At 44.0% G+C, this 25000-nt stretch overlaps 1 protein-coding gene across 1 annotated transcript; it reads right to left on the bottom strand.

Moving 5' to 3' along the window:
• Window positions 1-1733: 1733 nt before the first annotated feature.
• Window positions 1734-24630, bottom strand: IRF8 (interferon regulatory factor 8). Its single transcript, XM_070761610.1, has 9 exons — window positions 24555-24630; window positions 20543-20717; window positions 18368-18551; window positions 14369-14457; window positions 13018-13132; window positions 11415-11459; window positions 9083-9451; window positions 6653-6768; window positions 1734-2066 (listed from the first exon to the last, which is right to left on the bottom strand). Exons 1-9 carry the CDS (start codon window positions 24563-24565, stop codon window positions 1893-1895), a joined length of 1278 nt encoding a protein of 425 aa, XP_070617711.1. The 5' UTR covers window positions 24566-24630; the 3' UTR covers window positions 1734-1892.
• Between the last annotated feature and the right edge of the window lie 370 nt (window positions 24631-25000).

The following is a 25000-nucleotide window of genomic DNA, read 5'->3' as shown; positions in this document are numbered from 1 at the left end:
ATCAAATTGAAGGGGTCCAAAGACGGGCTACAGAAGCCACGTGAGAAAATATTATTTGACTGAAAGAGGAGTAGATGCTTGCAACAAACTTCCAGCAGATGTGGTTGGTAAATCCACAGTAACTGAATTTAAACATGGCTGGGATAAACAGATAAAATACAGGAAATAGTAGAAGGGCAGACTAGATGGACCAAGAGGTCTTTTTCTTCCGTCAATCTCTCCGAGGACTCAGAGAGGGGTATTTTACCTTAGGGTGGATGTATGTTTATCCCAGGCATGTTTAAATTCAGTTACTGTGGATCTGCCAACCACATCTGCTGGAAGATTGTTCCAAGGATCTACTACTCTTTCAGTAAAATAATATTTTCTTATGTTGCTTTTGAGAAAATATTATTTTAGTTAGTTAGTTAGTTTATATATCTATCTATTTATCTCTCTCTCTCTCTACCTACCTACCTATCCATCCATCCATCCATCCATCCATCCATCCATCCATCCATCCATCCATCCATCCATCCATCCATCCATCCATCTATCTATCTATCTATCTATCTATCTATCTATCTATCTATTTATTTATTTAACCCGACTTCTATGCCACCCAATCTTGAAGGACTCAGGACAGCTTACAACAATATAAAATACGATATATTTTTTTAAAAAAGTAAAATATACAATCTAACAATAAAACCTAGATTAAAACTCATAATAAACTAAATAGCATTCATACATTGCATTCATACAATCTGGGCATGATAGTTGTGTACTGGACGACCACAGAAGCCCAGTGCAAGAGCCCAAGAGCAAAGACCGAGCATCCTTACTTCACCATAACAAATGAACTCAATGCCCTTTTAAAAACCACGATGGAATCCGGGTTCCAGGGAGTCATCATCACAAGCAGGCTAGATCCGCTTGAATGATCACCCCACATATGTAAATCTTGAGAGGTGTTGATCAAATGTGTGCTTTGAGAGATTCCTCTGCCGTTGTAAGGGGCTTTAAGTCAACCCCGCGTGTCCCAACACAAGCCAATATCAATAGAAGAGAATCTTTGCATCTCAGGGTGGAACTGTGTGGCTCTTGGGGCTCCCTGAGTTTCGTGCTTTCTTGCCAAAAAATACAGACAGTGCTTGAAAGGAGTGGGGTTTGTGGAAGGATGGAGGAAGAGGAGGAAGAGGAGGAGGAGAAGGAGGTGGAGGGAAGAGGAGGAGGAGATGGAGGAAGGAGGAGGAGGAAGGAGGAGGGTTAAATGTTCTGTGTGGTTATGATTATGTAGTGTTGATTGTTTTTTAAGATAATGGGTTTTAGTTACAGTTTTAATTATTAGATTTGTATCTATATGGTTTTATTGTTGTTGTGAGCCACCCTGAGTCTTCGGATAGGAGCCACATACAAGTCTAATAAATTGTTATTATTATGATTATTATTAAGAGGAGGAGGAGGAGGAGGAGGAGGAGGAGGAGGAGGAGGAAGAGGAAGAGGAGGAAGAGGAGGAAGAGGAGGAGAAGGAAGAGAAAGAGGAGGAAGAGGAAGAGGAGGAAGAAGGGAAAGAGGAGGAGAAGGAGGAGGAAGAGGAGTCTGTAAAATTAGGCAGACGATTTCACCATTAATTGTAACACCTTGCTGTGCCTTGTTCTGTTCAGTTCTGCTTTATTTTAACATTTATTTTGTGTGTGTGTGTGTGTGCACGCGCGCTGGTCTGTGACCGAAATAAAGACTGAATTGAATTCTTTAAACCCTTTATATATTTACATACAAAACCTTTTTTTTTAAAAAAAGAAATCCTCAACCGAAGTTGGGGAAGATCTAAGCTGTAAGATGGAGGGGGGAAGAAGAAGAATTTTTTAGAAGCTTGCGAAAAACGGTGGACCTAGTCCGCTCCAGAGTCTTCAAACGGTAATTTGCTGGTTTTCCCTGAAAATGGGCCTTTGGTGAGGTCCACAAGAATCCTGGAAGTTCCTGTACATCGGATCATAATGCACCTCCTCTGCAACTGGGCCCACGGCGCTGGTTTCGTTCTTCCGGGTTTCCTCCACCAGTTGCCGGATGCTCAACTGTTCGACCTGCATTCAGAAGACAAGGAGAAACCTTGGGTTGGGGTCATGGGCTTGGTAGGAAGAGCTCACACTGCAGGAGAGCAATTGAAAATGCAGCCGTAAAGACGTTGTAAAGGCAAGGCTCAAGTACCAAAGGAGCAGCTGGTGTTCCAAAGTGCTTCATGTACCCTGTGCAGCCATCTCCAAAACCAATGAGATGGAATGAGTGGTGAGAAAGCAGAAAGCTGCTTCCCAAAGGGAAAAGACCAAGTAGCAGAGCTTGAAAAGTTGGGACAGCAGGAAAGCAGTTAAGATAATTCCTCCCTAGCTTTTCCCAGAGATGATGATGATGATGATGATGATGATGATGATGATGATGATAAGAAGAAGAAGGAGGAGGAGGAGAAGAAGAAGATGATGACAAAGAAGAAGAAGACAAAGAAGAAGAAGAAGAAGAAGAAGAAGAAGAAGAAGAAGAAGAAGAAGAAGAAGAAGACGGAGGAGGAGGAGGAGGAGAAGGAGAAGAAGAAGAAGAAGAAGGAGACTTCTAGTCCAACCCCCTGTTTAGGCAGGAAACCCTACTACTTGGAGGTCCTCTAGACATTAAGTAGTGTAAGGTTTAAGATGGACAACCAGTAGTGTAGGGCTTAAGATGGACAACCATTAAGACAAATGATGGTCAATCTTCTTAAAAACTTCTAGTGTTGGAGCATTCACAACTTCTGGAGGCAAGCTGTTCCACGGATTTATTGTTCTGACTGTCAGGAAATTTCTCCTTAGTTCTAAGTTGCTTCTCTCTTTGTTCAGTTTCCACCCATTGCTCCTTGTTCTACCCTCAGGTGCTTTGGAGAAGAGCTTGACTCCCTCTTTTTGTGGCAGCCCCTGAGATATTGGAAGACTCTGCTATCATGTCTCCCTGGTCCTTCTCTTTATTAAACTAGCCATGCCCAGTTCCTGAAACTGTCCTTCATATGTTTTAGCCTCTAACACTCTAACACTCTCTCTATATCTATGGTAACACTTGCTTGGGTTCCTTGAGGGGTTGCAACAAAGAAGAGGGGGGGTGAAGCTATTCTCCAAAGCACCAGAAGGCAGGAGAAGACACAACGATGGAACAGTGGTGGGTTCAACTTACCTTCCCCACCAGTTTGCATTGTGACGAAAAGTGCATGTTTTGCCTGTGTGCGTCATTTCCCAAAATGATTTTCTGCACACACACAGAACTAAAACAAATCTTCTATGCATGCACAGAAACAAAAAGCAAGATGGCACCACTGAAAGAACAGGATCGGGGGTGTGGTAGGCTGGGTCAACTGCCAGTTCCAGCAACCCAGGCCGCCAAGTTACTAATAGTTCTATAGAACCAGTCCAAACCAGGATGGAAACTAAACAAGGAGAGAAGTAACTTAGAACTAAGGAGAAATTTCTTGACAGTTGGAACATTTGATCTGTGGAACACCTTGCCTCCAGAAGTTGTGAATGCCCCAACACTGGAAGTTTTTAAGCAGATGTTGGATCACCATCTGTCTGAAAGGGTGTAGGGCTTCCTGCCTAAGCAGGGGGTTCGACTAGAAGACCTCCAAGGTCCCTTCCAACAATTCTGTTAATTCTGTTGTGTTATATTCTGTTTCGAGTCCGGCAAGATTCTGTCTACAGGTGAAGAAGAACAAAGGAAATGGTTACTGAGTGACTTCAGTTGCTGCTCTTGGTTCTTGAGCCTGAACGGCGAAGGAGGATTTCCTGATTTACAGCTCTCTGCACAGCACAGGGGAGTCGAGGCTACGGGTCACCTGCTAAGCTAAGCCCAAGAACTCTGCAGGCAACAGCCATGACGCCTGTCGCTTCCTTTACTCAGCTCTGCAGCAACAGGCAGGGGCTGAGCTGCTCCAGCAACAGGGGACTGGCCTGGTTCAGACATTGTGTGTTGAGCTCTTCCGCGGTTTATCTGGTTTCATTCAAACATGAATGTAGCCCTTGCGATCAGAAAAACTATGTGTTACCCTCAGCCCGTGCATGCCTCCATCCAGCTGCAGCTAATTTGAGAGAATATGACGGAGCACATCATGAATCCCTAGCCAAAAAGCACATCTCTAACGGGCATTAAGGTTTGGAGTAAGACCCTGCCGTAGATGCCCCTTGGTGACAAGGGCTCGCTTCTCTGAGCCGGAGTGGCACAGTGGTTAGATTGAAGCCCTGCAGGCTGCTTCAGCCAACTGCTGGCTGTAGTTCAGCAATTCAAATCTCACCACCGGCTCCAGGTTGACTCAGCCTTCCACCCTTCCCAGGTGGGTCAAATGAGGACCCAGATTGTTGGGAGCAAGAGGCTGATTCTGTAAGCTACTTAGAGAAGGCTTTAAAAGCACTTGGAAGTGGTATATAAGTCTAAATGCTATTGCTATTTCCTACCAACTCCCCTCCCTTGTTGCCAAGCGGGGCAATGCTCTTTCTCCCAGGTTGCGTTGAGGTTCCTTGAAACATTTTAAAAAGATGCTTCTCTATTGCCAGGTCTTCAATTGCTCATTAATTAATTAATTAATTAATTAATTAATTAATTAATTAATTAATTAATTAATTAGATTTGTATGCCGCCCCTCTCCGTATACTCACGGCGGCTCACAACATACAATAAAACAATTCACAACAAATTTAATAAATTTTTTAAAAATTTAAAAACCCCATTATTAAACCAGACATACACACAGACATACCATACATAAATTGTATAGGCCCGGGGGAGGGGGGGAATGCCTCAAGCCCCCCATGCCTGACGGCAGAGGTGAGTTTTAAGGAGTTTACGGAAGGCAAGGAGGGTGGAGGCAGTTCTAATCTCCGGTGGGAGCTGGTTCCAGAGAGTTGGGGCCGCCACAGAGAAGGCTCTTCCCCTGGATACCCGCCAGATGACATTGTTTAGTCGACGGGACCCGGAGAAGGCCAACTCTTTGGGACCTAATCGGTCACTGGGATTCGTGCGGCAGAAGGCGGTCCCGGAGACCTTATTGCGTTCCTTACACTCTGCTTTGATATGGATGATAATCACCTTGAGAGCTCAGAATCAGCAGAGGAGCATGTTAGAAGTGCAATAAGTAGGTACAAGCATATAGCAATAGCATTTAGACTTATATACCGCTTCATAGTGCTTCTACAGCCCTCTCTAAGCGGTTTACAGAGGGTAAACATATTGCCCCCAACAAACTAGGTCCCCATTTTACCGACCTTGGAAGGACGGAAGGCTGAGCCAACCTGGAGCCTACTGAGATTCGATCTGCCAAACTGCGGGCAGCCGGTGATCAGCAGAAGTAGCTTGCAGTACTGCACTCTGACCACTGCACCACCAGGGCTCTTATATATATATACGCATGTAGGAAGGAATCTGGCCTTTGAGCTCAAAGCCAGGCCTACTTTCTTGACTTATAGGGCCCTTCTTTGGACACCCTTAAGACAGTGATGGCGAAGCTATGGCATGGGAACCACAGGTGGTATGTGAGCCGTTGCCCTAGCTCAGCTCCAATGTGCATGTGTGTGCTGGCCAGCTGATTTTTGGCTTGCACAGAGGCTCTGGGAGGGCATATTTGGTTGCCAGAGAGTCTCCAGGGGGATGGGGAATACGTTTTTACCCTCCCCTGGCTCCAGGGTGTTGTGATTCAGCCTGAGGCTCCTCAGGGAACAGCTGGAACTCTGCTGGCTCCATGCTCAGAGGGGGAGGACGAGGAACAGGAGGAGGAGGAGGACCAGGCAGACGGGGAAGAGGAATGTCAGGACGAGGAGGAGGGAGAACAGCCTGAGACCCCCGGGGGAAGATCTCCCCAGCAAGTAGCCTGGAGTCATTAGATGAGAACGCACAAGCCATCATAGATATGAGGCAGAGAAGGGCAGCACAACGAAGGGGACAATTAGCCAGGTATTTCCATCCCTAATAGGCAACAGCTGGGTTTGGGTGTGGTTCTCCTCAGAAAGGTTGAAAAGGCAGGCCCGCCCTTCCTGTATTGTGGAGAGTTATCTTTTGGGAGTCCTGTGACCTTGCTTCGATCCTTGGCGTCTCTGATTCTGGCTTGTGGCTTCGAAGGCTGAAAACTTGGGGGAGGCGTAGGTGTTCTTATCTACAGTGGTGTGTGTGCCAGCAAGAAGCCTGTTGTATTGTCTGGCCGTCGTGACTCTTCTGTGAAGCTTCACAGCATTCCAGTTTGTAAGAACAGTTTTTGTTATCTGTGTTTGTTTTCAAAGATATAAAATGACTTTGCTTTTTACCAGCGTGTCTGGCTACTCTTTTTAGTTGGTGTTGACGTCTGGGGGAACCCAGACAGAACACAGGGAAACCTTTGGAGCCTGTGGAGGGTGAAACACAAGCCTACTGGGCCCACCAGAAGTTGGGAAATAGGCTGTTTCTAGCCTTCAGAGGGCCCTGGGGGGCAGGAGAAGCTGTTTTCGCCCCTCCAGAGATTGAATTATGGGTCCTCTACCACATATGGCTGTTTTGGAAAAAGGAGAGTGAATCTAACACAAACACGGAGGACCAGCTCTGCAATTAACCTTAGGAAGTCCCGAAATTTGACCAGGGAACTCAAGTCAGAGCTGGTTCCATGATTGACGGATTCCTGACCGGTTGTCCCACTCACCTCCACCAGGATCAGCTTGCAACGTAAGGGGACGGCGTCTGGAAATTCTTCTCCAAAACACAGAATCACTTTGCTGTTTGGAAAGCGTCCTTGATTGTTATAATATTGATGGAGCTCTAGAAGGAGACCAAGAAAAAAATTAAGCAAACTTGAACTCATTGAAACCAGGATTAGCCCTTAGACTTATACACCGCTTTACAAAGCTTTAAGCACTCTCTAAGTGGTTTACAGAGTCACCTTATAGCCCCCAATAATCTGGGTCCTCATTTGACCAATCTTGGAAGGATGGAAGGCTGAGTCCACCTTGAGCCTGGTGAGATTCGAACTACTAAATTGCAGCAGAAAGAGCCTGCAGTACTGCGCTCTAACCACTGCGTCACCTTGAGGACCCAAAATGGCCTGTTTCTCAACTTCTGGTGAGTCCAGTAGGCTCATGTTTTATTTATTTTATTTATTTATTTATTGGATTTGTATGCCGCCCCTCTCCGAAGACTCGGGGAGGCTAACAACAATAATAAGACAGCATATAATAATAATCCAATACTAAAAACAATTAAAAACCCATTATAATAAGAACAAAACAGACATACAGACATACCATGCATAAAATTATAACGGCCTAGGGGGAAAGAGTATCTCAATTCCCACCTGCCTGGCGGCAGAGGTGGGTTTTAAATAGCTTACGAAAGGCAAGGAGGGTGGGGGCAATTCTAATCTCTGGGGGGAGTTGGTTCCAGAGGGCCGGGGCTGCCACAGAGAAGGCTCTTCCCCTGGGTCCCGCCAAGCGGCATTGTTTAGTTGACGTGACCCGGAGAAGGCCCACTCTGTGGGACCTAACTGGTCGCTGGGATTCGTGCAGCAGAAGGCGGTCCCGGAGATAATCTGGTCCGGTGCCATGAAGGGCTTTATAGGTCATAACCAACACTTTGAATTGTGACCGGAAACTGCCCTCCCCAGACTCCAAAGACTTTCCTGGAGCTGGGGGAGGGTAAAAACACCCTCCCCCATCCCCCTGGAGGATCTCTGGGAGTCAAAAACGCCCCTCAGAACCTCTGTGAGATCCAAAAATCAGCTGGCTAGCTGCATGTTGGAGCTGAGCTAAGGCAACGGCTTATGTGCCAGTAGATATCGCTCCGTGTGCCACCTGTGTTACCCATTGGACAAGAGTACCTCCGAGACCGCCTTCTGCCACACAAATCCCAGCGGCCGATTGGGTCCCACAGAGTTGGCCTTCTCCGGTCCCGTCGACTAAACAAGGGGAAGAGCCTTCTCTGTGGCGGCCCCGGCCCTCTGGAATCAACTCCCCCCAGGGATTCGAACTGCCCCTACCCTCCTCGCCTTCTGCAAAGTGTTGAAGACTCATCTCTGCTGCCAGGTGTGGGGGGGTTAATCTCCCCCCTCCTTTTGTCTCTTGGCCTTTATTATGTTTATGTTCGATTGGACTGAGTGTGTATGATTGCGTAGCAGATAGGTTTTTTATAACAATGTATTTTAAATTAGGGGTTTCTTTAAATTTTGTTGTGGTTCGCTCTGGCCCAGGCTCCTGCCCCAAGGACTGTGGATGTGGGGGAGACATCCACATGCTGCAGGCCTGTTTTGCTCCCGGTGGAATCTGCTGGTGAAGGCTCCTCTGACCAAGAAGACATGAGTGACAGGGAGGAGGAGAGTGGGGCAGACAGCTCAGAAGGAGATCAATTATCTAGCTCCTCCTTGGATTCGGAACAAGAGTTAATGATACAGCAACCCATGCGGGAGAGCGATGCATAGGCAACAACGACTGAGAGATTATCATCAAAGAAAATGAGGCCACCTGTGGTTGGGTGGGGCTGTGGTCATTAGTGAGGCTGCTATATAGAGCAGCCTGTGGGTTTGGCCATTGTGGAGGATGATCTGATCATTGTGTTTCGTGACTGCTTTACTGACTTTGACCTTTTGTGTGCTGATTTTTCCCCACTTTGAAACTAAACCAGGGCAAAGTGTGTGTCACTTTGTGAAAGAAGAAGGACTGTGAATTGCCTCACTGCTGCAAGCTAAGTATCACAGAACTGATAAGGGACTTGTACAAATTACCAGTTTGTTTGGAGATGAGTGCTCTTTGCTATACCAAAAGAGGGCTTGGTTTAAGTGAATTTTCATTATAAAGAACATTGTTTTGAATTTTCAAACGTGTGTGTGTCTGAAATTGTATCTGTGCATTTTTGGGAGGATTCTACCAGAGAGCCCGACAGAACAAATTTAATATTAGATTTGTATTTATATTGTATTGCTGTTATGAGCTGCCCCGAGTCTTCGGAGAGGGGCGGCATACAAATCTAATAAATTATTATTATTATTATTATTATTATTATTATTATTAATTATTATTATTATTCGCCATCACTGCCCTGGTGGTAGCAACACACAAACACACCAAAAGGTTCTCCCTCTGACCTCTGAGGAAGTAGTTGGTGTCAAAGATTTTGACCTCCTCATCCCGGTCCAGCTTGTTGGGTTTCTCGTCGCAGGCCATGGTGTTCCCACTCCAGAAGACCCTTCCTTGGCTCAGCCGCTTGACGAAGATGCCCTCTTTGTTCCCGTGCAGGATGATGCCCCGTTCCAGGTGCCCAAAGAGTTTTCGGGTGATCTGCCTCTGGCGCTCGTTGGCGATCAGCTCTGCAGACGGGAACTGAACGTGCTCCAGGCTCTCAAGGCAATAGGGCGCCTCCCCCAGGGAGATCCAGCAGCCTTTGGGGCGAGAGGTGGTGGTGCTCCCCACCAGCTTCCCTCCATAGTAGAAGTTGATCACCAGTTGGGAGTAGGCTGCAAAGTCACACAAGGTAGATATCATCAGGTGCAGCTACAGGCATAGTTCCCTCTAAGCTGAGCAGTGAGCCATGGCTCACTTAAAAATCATCATCAACTCAGAGTTTTCCAAACCTGCCCAGAAGCCGAGAGGGAAAGAGTGAGAGGGAAGGAGAGAGAGAGGAAGAGAGAGAAACAGATAGAAAAAAGAGAGGAAGGAAAAGAGAAAGAAAAAGAATGGGAGTAAGGAAGAGAGAAAGAAAATCAAAATCTAGTTTGAAAACTAGCTCAACTATTTAAGGGGCATTTTGATATTGATAGAGTTGCCCTATTATGACCTCACTGTTATAGACACACAGTACAGTATTTTATTTTGAAATTCTCTGAGGCAAAACAGGGTGGGTTTTTTGTTTGTTTGTTTGTTTGTTTGTTTGTTTGCTTGTTTGTTTGTTTGTTTATTATTTCTGTGCCGCCCAGTCCCAAAGGGACTGCCACTCAGACACTATACTTTTCCACCCACCCACCCAAAAAATTAGAGGGAACACTGGCTAGAGGTGCTAGATAGATGTAGCTAGTTTGGTGTTGGTCAAAAGGGGGTGAAACCATTAATCAATTAGTGAGACCACACTTGGAGTCCTGTGTACAGTTCTGGTCACCACACCTCAAGAAGGATATAATGGAACTGGGAAAGGTGCAAAAAAAAAAGGGCAACAAGGATGATCAAGGGGGCACAATTTGAGGTTAGTTGGGGGAAAGATCAGAAGTAATGTGAGAAAATATTATTTTACTGAAAGAGGAGTAGATGCTTGGAACAAACTTCCAGCAGACGTGGTTGGTAAACCCACAGGAACTGAATTTAAACATGCCTGGGATAAACCTAGATCCATGCTAAGATAAAATACAGGAAATAGTAGAAGGGCAGACTAGATGGGCCATGAGGTCTTTTTCTGCTGTCAAATTTCTGTGTTTCTATGTTTCTGTGTTTCAGTATTTGAGAAGCTTCCACAAAGAGGAGGGGGGGTCAATTCATTTTCCCAAGCACCGGAAGGCCAGACAAGAAACAATAGATGGACACTAATCAAGAAGAGAAGCAACCTGGAATTAAGGAGAAACTTCCTGACAGTGAGGACAATTAACCAGTGGAACAGCTTGCCACCAGAAATCATGGGTGCTCCATCTCTGGAGGTTTCTAAGAAGAGTCTAGACAGCCACTTGCCTGGAATGGTATTATCGAAGCGTGGAACTCATTGCTGGACTCAATTGTGTCAACCCCTAACCCCCAACATTTCTCTCTTAGACTCTCCACGATTGACCTCTCCAGGCTCCTAAGAGGCCAGTAAGGGGCGTCCATAAGTGCACTGGTGTGCCTTTCGTCCCCTGTCCAATCTTCTTTCCTTTCTCTCACTTATCATATATATTCTCTTCCTTTCATATATCCTCTCCTCTAAGTTCACTTTCACCCTCTTTTATATTATCACATGTCTATTTTTCTTCCTATGTATTTGTGCATTGGATGAATGAATGAATGAATGAATGAATGAATGAATGAATAAATAAATAAATAAATAGAAGACCCCCAAAACCCCTTTTAGCTCTATTCTGATTCGATTCAATATATCAAAGTTCTGCCCTCAAACATAAATTGATTACTGGTATTGGAGTCTTGTATTTGATTCCACAGTATTATTGATATTAATATTGGTATTCTTAGTTCCAATATCCATTCTTGAGACTCCCCTTTCTGCAAAGGCAGGCATAATCCTTATTATTTATTAGATTTATTATTATTTATTAGATTTGTATGCCACCCCTCTCCGTAGACCTTATGCTGACTTGGGGAGAAAAATGAAGCTAACTGGAAAGGAAGCGGAGTCACATCACATTTCGTTGTATGCAACAAAATTTCATTTTAACATGATAATGCTAAATTCTACATCTAAATCTAAGCCAACCACACCAAATACCAATTGAAAGACCATACCTAGAAATGGCTCGTATGCAGCATACCCAGTCATCAGGGCTAAAGCTATGGAGGAGGGGGGAAAAGGAATTATTATTAATATTTCCTCTAAGCAGAATATATATCTGAAATCTCCAAATTAAGGTTTCCCTTCTCTAACTTCTGTGCTGGATTAAATTCATCTGAAGTACTTCCATCTAGGATGAGTGCTGTTGACTCACTTGGAATAGCTCTTGAAGGTCTCCACCACTTTCTACCACCTGAGATTGAGATGTTTCAATATCGGGCATTGAACTTTGGGTTGGCTTGGGTTCAAGACCGGCAACGACCACCTTGGATGTTAAGTCACGGACCAATTTAATTGGGTTATCTTGTCCTTCTTCAGATATGGCATTTTAATTTACTTGGTTCCATGGGCAACCACCAAGTTCACCTACATGGACAGATTGGTCCTCAACTTTTGGCCCCCAACGCAAGAGCACCAATGGTGGTTTGCAGCCAGTTCAGACCAGTTCGCCCATACTGGTAGTGATGGCTGGCAGGCCATGACCCCAAACTTCTCCTCTGGTCACCACTGCTTGAAAGTGGCTTGCAAAGAACCCTCTGTGCATGCACACTTCCGACGCAATGGGAACTGGTAGGGAAGCTAAGTGGAACTGATTTGAAGAGCACACCACTACTGAATTAACACAATGGTAGGCAAAGGGGTAGGCAAAGTTGGCTCTTCTATGACATATGGACTTCAACTCCCAGAATTCCTGAGCTAGCATGATTGGCTTAGGAATTCTGGGAGTTGAAGCCCACCAGTCATAGCCAACTTTGCCTACCCCTGATCTAGCCAGTTTATACTGTAAACACAATGGCCTCATTTATGGATTCCAAAAATAAGTACTAACATAATTGCCTTCTCTGTTCCTAGGAGAAAGGAATGAGTTTGGGAAACATGGTAGGTCCAGAACATCTGGAGATTCCATTTTTATCCAGCAAACCATTCTCCTGTTCAACAGAGGGTGCTTATCTTGAGAATGAAAAGAGATCTTCCCTAGTGAATTCAGACATAAGTAAGATCTTAAAAGATGTAGGTAACATTATGGTGTTTGTTCTCTTTCAACAAAGACATTAAAGAAGCCTCTTGTGAGAATCTTGTTGGGGTGCAATTGGCTGTCAGAAGTTTGACAAGTATTTTACCAGCATCTCTACCCATCATTAATCTTTCCACATTGTGTTTGGTATAATATGAATAGATCTAGGACAATTTGTCAAGTCAAAATCCAGTTTATATTCTTTCCGTACTCTTTCACAGAACTTCCAAAGGAATTAAGGCAGCCATGGACAATATAATCTTGATGAAATGCACACAACAATTTTATAACAAGAGTGACATGACTGCTTTCTCCTTCCCCCAATCAATAGATGACCATGATAAAGGATGACTTCTGTCTGAGCTTGCTTGCTTGCTTACAGATGTTTCATGTGTGATAATGATGCTCATGGATCATGTTATCTAGTTGAATAACGAAACATCTGCAAGCAAAGAATCAACCAGGATCAGAGAGGACCAAGAACCCCACCGTTCAACCTTGAGTTACAAGATATTCCCTTCTATTTGGAATGGGTGGCTTACCAGGACTTGATTGATGAATCCACCAGTCTGGGATGGGTGGGTTTCTGCTGATCTCCTGTGGAGGTGAAGGACTCCTTTTGATTGTGCCAAGGTATTCCTCTACAGCTGAAGGAGTCTGGGGAGTTTATGGAGAAGAAGATAGCGAACCTTGAGATGACCAAGCAGACAGAACTGCCACCTGAAAGCAGTTTACCTTACCATAAACCATTGTGAGATTGGCCACCTCTGAATGCCATATAGAATGGCCCATGATTATTATTTTTGTCTATTATCTTTCTTCCATATTGTCAGGGACACTTGACTTCCTGAGTTTAGATTTATTAGATTTAGATTTATTAGATTTATATGCCACCCTTCTCCAAAGAGTTGTATTTATTCTGGAGAGTTGTATTTATTTCTGAGTTGTATTTATTTAGAAGGAACTGAAAAGAAGGCTGGAGGTATCTTTCCCAAAATAGATTCAACTGCCTCCAGTCTCCAACCTTGGCAACTTTTAGCTTTGCTGGCTGAGGAATTCTGGGAATTGAAGTCCACAAGTCTTAAAAGTTGCCATGGTTAGAGACCCCTATTCTGGTATACTCAGCAATTAACACCCAGGCTTTGTCTGTTGGTTGGAATTAGAAAAACTAAAATGTCCAATCATAGCTTGCATACATATTGTGTGTTTAACGTACACAAAATGATGCAGGCTGATTTTTTTTTTATCCATGCCCTCCAGACGTCACTGAATCCACTCACCTAAAGAAGAACAATTGCGCCCTAATGGATTAAGGCCATGAGATTGACATCTTATTCCAGCCAAGATATGACTGGCGGTGATGTTTGATAGTATCATTGCAGTGGGTTATTTAGGGTTTTAAATGTATTTTAATTGTTGCATTTTAATTATTTCATTGTTTTTTTATCTTGCTGTAAACAGCTTTCAATCCCATGGGATTAGGGGGCATATAAATTTGAACGAACAAACAAACAAACAATGTCACCCATCATCAGTAGAAGCCAAATTGAAGGAAAGGGTTTTATCAATTTCTTCCATCCATCCTACACCCATTTTATTGGACCAGGGTTTATTTACTCTACCACAATGGTTGTCACACTTTTTTCTCACCGTGGCCTTCGTGTAACTATCTTGTTGTGGCCATGGACTATCAAGACTGAACTCAAGATTTAAATCATAATTTTCCCCCCAAGCATTCACGACGCCCTGTGATGACTCTCACCGGGTTCTGCAAACCACAGGTTGAGAACCTACTGCTATACTGTATGGAGAGATTCTGGCCAGAAGAGACCTCTCCAAAGCGAGGGAGGGAAAACTAGATATTTAGCCCAGTCATGAAACAAAGTTAGTTACCTCTTTCATTAACTCTTCTATGGAGGAAGGATTGCAGTCCATATCTGTGATCTCATTCAAGCTGCATTTGGTCCCCATGCTCAGTTTGCCTGGAAGAAAATATACTTTGAATCCTACTCTACATATTACCGAAGACGTCATTCTGCGAGAGATTCAGATGGTCTTTTGATGAGGAGATTACCTTTGAAAAGTGTTCAGAAACTTCAGATCGTGCAGAACGCAGCTGCGAGAGCAATCATGGGCTTTTCCAAATATGCCCATGTTACACCAACATTCCGCAGTCTGCATTGGTTGCCGATCAGTTTCCGGTCACAATTCAAAGTGTTGGTTATGACCTATAAAGCCCTTCATGGCACCAGACCAGATTATCTCCGGGACCGCCTTCTGCTGCACGAATCCCAGCGACCAGTTAGGTTCCACAGAGTGGGCCTTCTCCGGGTCCCGTCAACTAAACAATGTCGCTTGGCGGGACCCAGGGGAAGAGTCTTCTCTGTGGCGGCCCCGGCCCTCTGGAACCAACTCCCCCTAGGGATTAGAATTGCCCCCACCCTCCTTGCCTTTCGTAAGCTGCTTAAAACCCACCTCTGCCACCAGGCATGGGGGAACTGAGATACTCTTTCCCCCTAGGCCGTTACAATTTTATGCATGGTATGTCTGTATGTCTGTTTGGTTTTTATTATAATGGGTTTTTAATTGTTTTTAGTATTAGATTATTATTATATGCTGTTTTATTATTGTTGTTAGCCGCCCCGAGTCTTCAGAGAGGGGCGGCATACAAATCCAATAAATAAATAAATAAATAAAAAGAAGCAAAAGAAAGCAAGAAGAAAAAAATGATTCTATGTCTAGTTTAGTGAAAAGGAGGCGTAGGGGTGGCATGTTAGCAGTGTTTCAATATTTGAGGGGCTGCCACAAAGAAGGAGTCAACCTCTTCTGCAAAACACCAAAAGGCAGGACAAGAAGAAACGGATGGAAGCTCACCAAGGGGAGAAGCAACTTAGAACTAAGGAGAATTTTCCTGACAGTGAGAACAATTAATCTGTGGGATGACTTGACTCTAGAAGTTATGGGAATTCCTCACTGGAGGTTTTCATTGGAAGAAATTGGACAAAGATTCCTTTGAAATTGTAGAGGGTTTCCTGTTTGAGCAGGGGGTTTGGCTAGATGACCTCCAAGGTCCCTTTCAACTCTGTTATTCTGTCAATCTGTCTGTGGAGATTCTCAATCTCCAATGGTGGTTGCAAATATACTTTTTCCAAAGGCAGGTGGGTTTTGGGTTTTTTTTCTTGAAGGCATCTTCATTAAAACATCTTCATCCCCAACATTCAGCCAGAATGAAGATGCTTCCTTGGATGAGAAGCAAAAAGTCTTCAAGAAAAAAACAAAGGAAGTCTAGCTGACTTTTGAAAAAAGGCCCCTTTGGGACCATTCATCAGAAATGATGTAGGGTCTCCTGCTTGAGCAGGGGTTGGACTAGATGGCCTACAAGGTCCCTTCCAACTCTATCCATTGTTAAAATTCCAAATGTGTTAATTTGGCAATTGAGATGGAGCAAAAATGCATAATATTCAGAAATCTACACCTGACAAAGATTTTTCTCTCCCCTATAATTAAATCGAAAAAGACAGAGTGCAGAAAAACAGAGCAATATTTGCAGATTATTATTATTATTATTATTATTATTATTATTATTATTATTAATTGGATTTGTATGCCGCCCCTCTCCGTAGACTCGGGGAGGCTAACAACAATGATAAAAACAGCATGTAACAATCCAATAATAAAACAACTAAAAACCCTTATTTATAAAACCAAACATACACACAAACATACCATGCATAACTTGTAATGGCCTTGGGAGAAGGAATATCTCAACTCCCCCATGCCTGGCGGTATAAATGAGTCTTGAGTAGTTTACGAAAGACAGGGAGGGTGGGGGCAATTCTAATCTCCGCGGGGAGTTGGATCTTTTAAAACCATTAAATAAAACTTTAGACAAACTCTTGCTGGGGGCAACCACTTTCCTATTAGATTTTCAATGCAAACCCAAGAGAAAACAAGTGGTGTTTTGATCACAGGGACCCAAGCGTTGTGGGTTTCGCTGCAAAGACCCTCCGCCTTGACACCTTTCGACGCATCGCACAAAGAGAGCGAGAAAACGCCACTTTGGGCTGCTTCACAGACAAAAGAGTCCATGCAATCAACAGCCAAAGGCCCGGTGCAGAGACAGATTTCTTGAAATTCAGTTTTGCATGGTTGAAAAGACACCACACCAGAAGAACCACAGCTAAAAATAAGGCAGGCTGTACAGCTCCAGCAAAGTCGGACATGATGTTCTATAACCACAACATTGAGCTCTGACAAAAAGAGGCGACCCAGAGTTGTATTTTTGCCCACTCTCACAACCCCAGAAAATGGAGTCTTTGGAGGGGTGGGTGGGCAGCAGAACTGCTCAATTAAAGGGGGATAAAAGCCCACCATTGATGCAAAAAAAGGGGCAAGGTGGAATAGTAGAGAAGGCTGGGGCACAGCAATCTAGTTGAGATGCTTTCTTAAAAATATGCATCGGATATGCAACATCAAAACTTAAAATGTTGTTTTCCAGCTGGAGAATTCTGGGAGTTGAAGTCCTAACATCCTGGCTGGAAAGGGCAGCAATCTGCTTGATGCCACCTCCATGTATGTCTTTAGCATGACCTGGAGACAGCCCAAAAACTAGTCATAGGTCATTTTTTTTCAGTGTCACTGTAACTTCAAATGGTTGCTTAACAAAAGTTTGCAATGGTTGTTGTTTGGTGGCGGTGCGGCAGTTAGAATGCAGCACTCCAGGCTGACTATGCTCAATGCCAGGAGTTCGATCCCGACTAGCTCGAGGTTGAGTCAGCCTTCCATCCTTCTCAGGTGGGTAAAATGAGGGTCCAAATTGTTGGGGGCAATGTGTTGATTCTGGAAAACTGTTCAGAGAGGGCTGTAAAAACACTGTGAAGCGGTACATAAGTCTAAATGCTATTGTTGTAAAGGAAGGGAGGGAGGGAACCATGGTGGCGCAATGGTTAGAGGGCAGTACTGCAGGCTACTTCTCCGGAACCGCCTGCTACTGCACGAATCCCAGCGACCAATAAGGTCCCACAGAGTGGATCTTCTCCGGGTCCCGTCAACTAAACAATGTCGTTTGGCGGGCCCCAGGGGAAGAGCCTTCTCTGTGGTGGCCCCGGCCCTCTGGAACCAACTCCCCCCGGAGATTAGAACTGCCCCCACCCTCCCTGTCTTTCGTAAACTACTCAAGACTCATTTATACCACCAGGCATGGGGGAGTTGAGATAGCCCTTCCCCCTAGGCCATTACAAGTTATGCATGGTATGTTTGTGTGTATGTTTGGTTTTATAATAGGGGTTTTTAGTTGTTTTTTATTATTGGATTGTACATGTTGTGTTTATTATTGTTGGTAGCCGCCCCTAGTCTACAGAGAGGGGCGGCATACAAATCCAATAAATTATTATTAATTATTATTACTTCTGCTGACTGCTGGCTGACTACAATTTGGCAGTTCGAATCTCACCAGGCTCATGGTCGACTTAGCCTTCCCTCCTTTCGAGATGGGTAAAATGGGGACCCAGATTGTTGGGGGCAATAGGCTGATTCTGTAAACTCCTTAGAGAGGGATGTAAAAGCGGTATGTAAGTGCTATTGCTATTTTAACTCAAGGACTACCTGCAATCACGCTATTATTTTTTCCCCAGAGATGCATTTATTTGAAATGCACCAATGTTTAGCTCTTCATAAGCAAGGGACGGGTTCAGTTCTCCTCCCTCCAATAATTGGGAGAGAAACAATTCGGATCATTTCTCAACCTCAGCAGCTCAGAATACGTGCAACTTATCTTGGGAAATATTTTGTTTGGAAGAGAAGCCAATAAAAACTACACCCGCCGTCCAATACCTGCAACCAGGCCCAGATGCAGTGAGCAGATGAAAGGTGGTGTGACCAGGACCCACTTACATTTCTGTTCTTCCTCTGGAACAATGCGGTAAACTTTGTAGGGCTCAGAAATGTCCAGCTGTGACCTCTCCGTTACTTCTTCGAAGTCAGGGCTTTTGTTTAAGGCGCAACGGAGTCTGGTTTTCCACGTGGCCGGCTCTGCCTTCTCCCCTTCTTTGTACTTGCCTTTGAATATCGCCCAGGCCTACAAGGGAGGAGAGGAAGAGTTCTAAGAAGGAAGGACTCAACTGCTTGAGATGCTGGTTCTAAGAAAGGCACAAAGATTCCCAAGAAAGGGATACAAGAGAGTCAGGTTGGTTGGTTGGTTGGTTGGTTGGTTTACTTACTTACTTACTTACTTACTTACTTACTTACTTACTTACTTACTTTACTCACTCACTCACTCATTTACTTACTTACGTACTAACTTACTTACTTACTTACTAACTCACTTACTTACTTACTTCCCTACATACTTACTCACTTACTTACTTATTTACTTATGTACTCACTCACTTAGTTACTTATGTACTCACTTACTTACTCACTCACTCACTTACTTATTTACTTACTTACGTACTTACTCACTCACTCACTCACTCACTTACTTACTTATGTACTCACTTACTTACTTACTCACTCACTCACCCACTTACATATTTACTTACTTACGTACTCACTCACTTACTTACTTATGTACTTACTTACTTACTCACTCACTCACTCACTTACTTACCTACATACTTACTTACTTACTTACGTACTCACTCGCTCACTCACTTACTTATTTACTTACTCACTTACTTACCTACTTATTCAATTTGTATGCCACCCAACTCCCTAGGGACTCTTGGCGGCTCAGAACCAAATAACATAAAGACAATGTTAAAACCTCTAAAAATAATTTTAAAACAATTTAAATCCAACCATTAAAAACCTTACAGTTTAGGCATCAGGCTAGAAAGCAGAGGATTGTGAGTTCAAGTCCCATCTTATCCACAAAAACCAGCTGGGCAATTTACATTATACTTTATTTGGCCAAGTGTCATTAGGCACACAAGGAATTTCTCACTGGTGGTACAAAAGAATCAGTAGTACATGCAATTTTGGGGCATGCCCCCCTCTCAGCCCTCCCAGGGCTGGGGTGTGGGGAAAACAGAAAGAGGAAGAAATTTTAGGTGTCTTTGCTGCCTTCAGTTGTTCATAAAAATAATAAAGGCAGGATAACAAACAAATAGAAGTAATAAAAGTGGGATACAAATCAATAAATAAAATAAAAATAAGGAAGACCATTACTAAGGCCATTTGCACTATCCAAATGCCTTTGATGGGCCATTGATCCTGTGGAGATAATTTCTCGTTTTATTCTTGGGTTTCTTCTACGTTCTTATGAACATCAATATCAGCACTCATGTCACATTGAAATGTCTTGTCCACTATTTTAAAAAGGCATGTGGGTAGAGTGCTGTACTGCAGGCCACTGAAGCTGACTGTAGATCTGAAGGTTAGCGGTTCAAATCTCATCACCAACTCAAGGTTGACTCAGCTTTCCATCCTTCCGAGGTGGGTCAAATGAGGACCCGGATTGTGGGGGCAATAGCCTAGCTCTGTTAAGAAGTGCTATTGCTATTGCCGCCCTGAGTCTAAGGAGAAGGGCGGCATAAAAATTGAATAAATAAATAAATAAATCCCCCTTTAAAATATAATTTCTACTGAGAACAAAGATGTGTTCAGCTGCTTTTTTCCCTAATTTCTAGCACTAAAGCACTAAATTACCCAGCTCTCCAATTCAGTACCATGGCAATACTTAGTGACAAAATAAAAGAACATATCTCCTTGAGAAATGTGTCATCTCAACTATTTAACCATCATCCAACTTCATGGGCAACTCAAAACAACTTCTAGATAATCACCTAAACAAAAGTTGTTCCAAAGTAGAAACCATTTTTTACATGATTGAGACCCTTCTAAAAAATCTGTTGGACACCATGATTTGGATAGCAAGGCGATTGGCATAAACATGTATTTGTTTATTCAACGTGATAAATAAATACATGAAATGGATGGGATTGAGTTTAGTAAAATTTACGCAAAAAAGGGGATAGACAACTTCATATCTGAGACCTCTCTGGATTTTCTACCAACAACTGAGTCAAGGAAAGCCTGTGGTTTCCATCAAAATACGGTTTCTAATACCTTGAAAATTGATGCATCCACCTCCTGGTTGTAATCCTGTTTTCCTGCGTGTTTCCACGGGATACGAAACATGGTTTTCTCCTCATTCTCCCAGATCAAACCAGGATACAGTCCACTGTCAATTTGTTCGATCAGCCATTGTCTAAGCCGCCTTCCACCGTTTCGGTCACACACCCTGTAAGGAGAACATGTCAAGAATTTTCTTCAACATTTGAGCCCTTTTGCTGTGGAACTCCAAAAGTTCCCTCTCTAATCTGGTGTTTCTCACTCATGGCTGGCTGGGGAATTCTGGGAGTTGAAGTCCATCCATCTTAGAGTTCCCAAGGTTGAGAAACACTGCTTTGATCCTGTGCCCCATTTTAACCCTCTATGAAACTGAACTGACAGGTGTCAACAGGGAGGACCTCAAGGAGGAAAGTGTATACATTTGCATGGTAGATTCAGAGCTAGGAAATAACATGAAAAAGTCTGGTGGTTGTAATATAATGTGAATGAGTCCTTGGGGCAGATAGACTGTCCTTATGAAATGCTGTTATAGCAAAAGTCATGATCTCAGCTCAAATATCTTGTATATCAGCAGATGTTGGTGGACATTCTAAGCTAGCTACATAACAACGCTTAAATCAACGTTGGCTCATTCTGAAACTGGTCTGCAGAGGCAACTAGTGGGGGGAATTGTCCCTGATGCCAGCAATAACAATTTCTGTATTTTTGCATTATAACAAACACATCTGACAAATTAAAATATGGAATGGACATGTCCAGGGGAACATGTGGAGACAAGTTTTATCCAAATTATGTACAATCTTTTATAACATGCGGAGGCTTATGTCCTAGCGGAGCTTTGAGTGAAAATGTTCAAGTTGCTCATATTTATATTAGGGAAAAATCAACACAGGATCAAACTCTAAGCCTTTTTGAATGCCATGATTTTTCTTAAAAGCAATCTCTATGAGTTTCGTTGAAGGAGAGAGAGAGAGAGAGAGAGAGAGATACAATTGAGGAGGGGGGGACATGCCCCCCCAAAAAACTGCATAAGAGAGGCGATTCCAACTGCGTTTTAAGGAAGTCTCTTCACAAACAAAATGTTCAGCGTAAAACTGTGAGAGAATATGTATCATCTGACTGCGGGTGGTTGTAGAGAAATTGCCCAAACTATCTTTAATCAAGAACTATTAACAATTTTCCCTGAAAAAGAGCTTCCTCAAAATGTTGTAAGGATCAGATTCCTTTTGGGGTGCTCTCTATAACAATGGAAAAATTCAGATACCCACGGTGGATAACATAGAACATGAAAAATAAAGCTGCATGCCTTATGATTCTTACCACTTTATTAAAAGAGGTGAAAATTTGGCACACCTGTGCCCATTTCCTAAACTGCACCCATCCCTAGTGAGTACAAGTCAACTGTCCCAGAGGATTTATTGACATGTTAATTTCCTCGGTGCACCTGTGTTATTGCAACTGGACCCCATCAAACAGTTTCACCAATGCCGAAACAACAGCTGTAATTCCAGAAGATGGGACCACAATTGTTGGAGAACCCATTACCTCCCTAAATGCTCCACAGCGCCGTTAAATCTAAGTGAGCAGATGCTTTGTAATGGAGAGACATTTTAACAGAATAACAGAGTCGGAAGGGATCTTCGAGATCTTCTAGTCCAACCCCATGCTTGGGCAGGAAACCCTACAGGCAAATGGTTATCCAACATCTGCTTAAAAACTTCCAGTGTTGGGGCATTCTCAACTTCTTCCATGGATTTGTTGTTCTCACTATCAGGTTATTTTTCCTTAGTTCTAAGTTGCTTCTCTCCTTGTTTAGTTTCTATCCATTGCTTCTTGTTCTACCCGTCAGGTCCTTTGGAGAATAGATTGACTCCTTTTTCTTTGTGGCAAGCCCTGAGATACTGGAAGACTGCTATCATGTCTCCCCTGGTCGTTCTTTTCATTAAATAGACATACCCGATTCCTGCAACCATTCTTCATATGTTTTAGCCTCCAGCCCCCTGATCATCTTTGTTCTTTCATCAAGAAAGTTGTACTGATCTGAAGAACAGTTTCCGAGCAATATCTCAACAGTCATAGAATCGTAGGACTGGTTCAAAGATTATTTTCATGTTTTTCTTTTAAAGAAAACACTCCAACCCAAGAAGCAAAACTTGTGTCTTAAAGAATGTCACGAGCCTTAGAGCAGTGTTTCCCAAGCTTGGCAACTTGAAGATATTTGGACTTCAACTTCCAGAATCCCCCAGCCAGCATTCACTGCCTTACAGAACCGGAATTAAAGTGTAGGTACCGCTCACACAAACCCCATTTAAACAGCAACCTCGAATATCTCGCTGCAAATTCTTGGTTAGAATCTTGTGTTCTAAATTTCAGCTGTAGGGGAAGGTTTCTAATTTGGGCTTCTCGAACTGGTGCGCCATTTTTTAAACACCCAGGCCACAGTTTCCTTTCAAAGGCTGTTCAAAAAATAGCAACCACAGTCCAATGCACAATTCTCTGTGCTAGCTCATTCAGAAATCGGTCTCTGTGCGTGATGCATAAGTACAGGAGAATGGCAGCTTCTATGTTCTTCAGGACCAGGAAGAAGATCACGGCAGAAATGTCCCCGCTCTGCTTCATATGCCAGGGTTCCTCAACCTCAACTTTTTTTCCGATGGGTGGACTTCAACTCCCAGAATGCCCCAGCTGGGGAATTCTGGGAGTTGAAATCCACCCATTGGAAAGTGGTTGAGTTGAGAAACCTCGTTCAAGACAGAGGTTGATTGCACCATCGTTTGGCTGCCATGTGAAGCCATCTGCGTCCTCCCCTTCCTTTTCTTCTCCCTCCTTCTTCTCCCTCCATTTCTCTTTCTGAAGCCAGGAGGGAAAGCTATCCTGGAGACCTGTCAAATGGCCAGGCCCAGGGATGACAGGTAATAGCCCGAAGCACCAAGAAACATAGAAACATAGAAGACTGACGGAAGAAAAAGACTTCCTGGTCCATCTAGTCTGCCCTTATACTATTTCCTGTATTTTATCTTACAATGGATATATGTTTATCCCAGGCATGTTTAAATTCAGTTACTGTGGGTTTACCAACCATCTCTGCTGGAAGTTTGTTCCAAGGATCTACGACTCTTTCAGTGAAATAATATTTTCTCACGTTGCTTTTGATCTTTCCCCCAACTAACCTCAGAGTGTGCCCCCTTGTTCTTGTGTTCACTTTCCTATTAAAAACACTTCCCTCCTGAACCTTATTTAATCCTTTAACATATTTAAATGTTTCGATCATGTCCCCCCTTTTCCTTCTGTCCTCCAGACTATACAGATTGAGTTCATGAAGTCTTTTCTGACACGTTTGATGCTTAAGAGTAAACCTTCCACCATTCTTGTAGCCCGTCTTTGGGCCCGTTCAATTTTGTCAATATCTTTTTGTAGGCGAGGTCTCCAGAACTGGACACAGTATTATTCCAAATGGGGTCTCACCAGCGCTCTATACAGCGGGATCACAATCTCCGTCTTCCTGCTTGTGATACCTCTAGCTATGCAGCCAAGCATCCTACTTGCTTTCCCTACCCCACCACCACCACCACCACCACACTGCTCACCCATTTTGAGACTGTCAGAAATCACGACCCCTAAATCCTTCTCTTCTGAAGTTTTTGCTAACACAGAACTGCCAATACAATACTCAGATTGAGGATTCCTTTTCCCCAAGTGCATTATTTTACATTTGGAAACATTAAACTGCAGTTTCCAATGAACCAACCAATTGGTTCCAAGAACCAACCCAAATCAAGCAAAGGTGGCAACCGCAGGATCCAAAGAAAAGGACGGCTCCCAAAACAGCAGGAAATGTGTCCAAGGTCCTGATGGCTCCACCAGCCTAGGAGAAAGAGGACCTCCTCTCGATGCTTAATAAAGGACCCTGGATCTGGAAGCCCACCTTCCTTTCAGGAGACCCCAGAAGCTACGAGGCTCGCTCAAGACCTGCCCACCCCTTGCCTCCCCCACCCTCCCCGCTGACCTGCTCCACATCTGGATTGCGCCGCTCGCAGCGAGGTGAGTAGTTCTCCCGGGATGAGCGCGCCGCGCGCAGAAGTTAGCCCGAAACTCGCGCTTGGGGGAGCAGGTTTTATACCCCCCCGGCCGAGCGGAGGAGGTCGGCCACACGGGCCCTTCAGCCAATGGGAAGCCGGAGCGGGAGGCGGGCTGGCCAATGGGAGGGGAAGCGCGTCCAGGGGTTTCTTGCCACTGCGCCCGTTTCAGAGAAATCAGCGGGGAGGCGCGTCACTCGCTCCCGCCAGGTGGGAGTCTTCCTCGGCCGGGGACGGGGCGCTGAAGTGCCCGTTCGGGAATCGAGGGAACTCTTGGGCGCCCACGAGGGCTTCTCCTGGTCGGGGCTCTTCCTCTTTCTTTCCTGCCTCCCCTTCCTGCTTTTTTTTCTTTCTTTCCTTTCTTCCTTCTTTCTCT

The sequence above is a fragment of the Erythrolamprus reginae genome, chromosome 9 (genome assembly GCF_031021105.1).
Source record: "Erythrolamprus reginae isolate rEryReg1 chromosome 9, rEryReg1.hap1, whole genome shotgun sequence".
NCBI classification, from domain to species: domain Eukaryota; kingdom Metazoa; phylum Chordata; class Lepidosauria; order Squamata; family Dipsadidae; genus Erythrolamprus; species Erythrolamprus reginae.
This window is presented reverse-complemented; position numbering and strand designations above follow the sequence as displayed.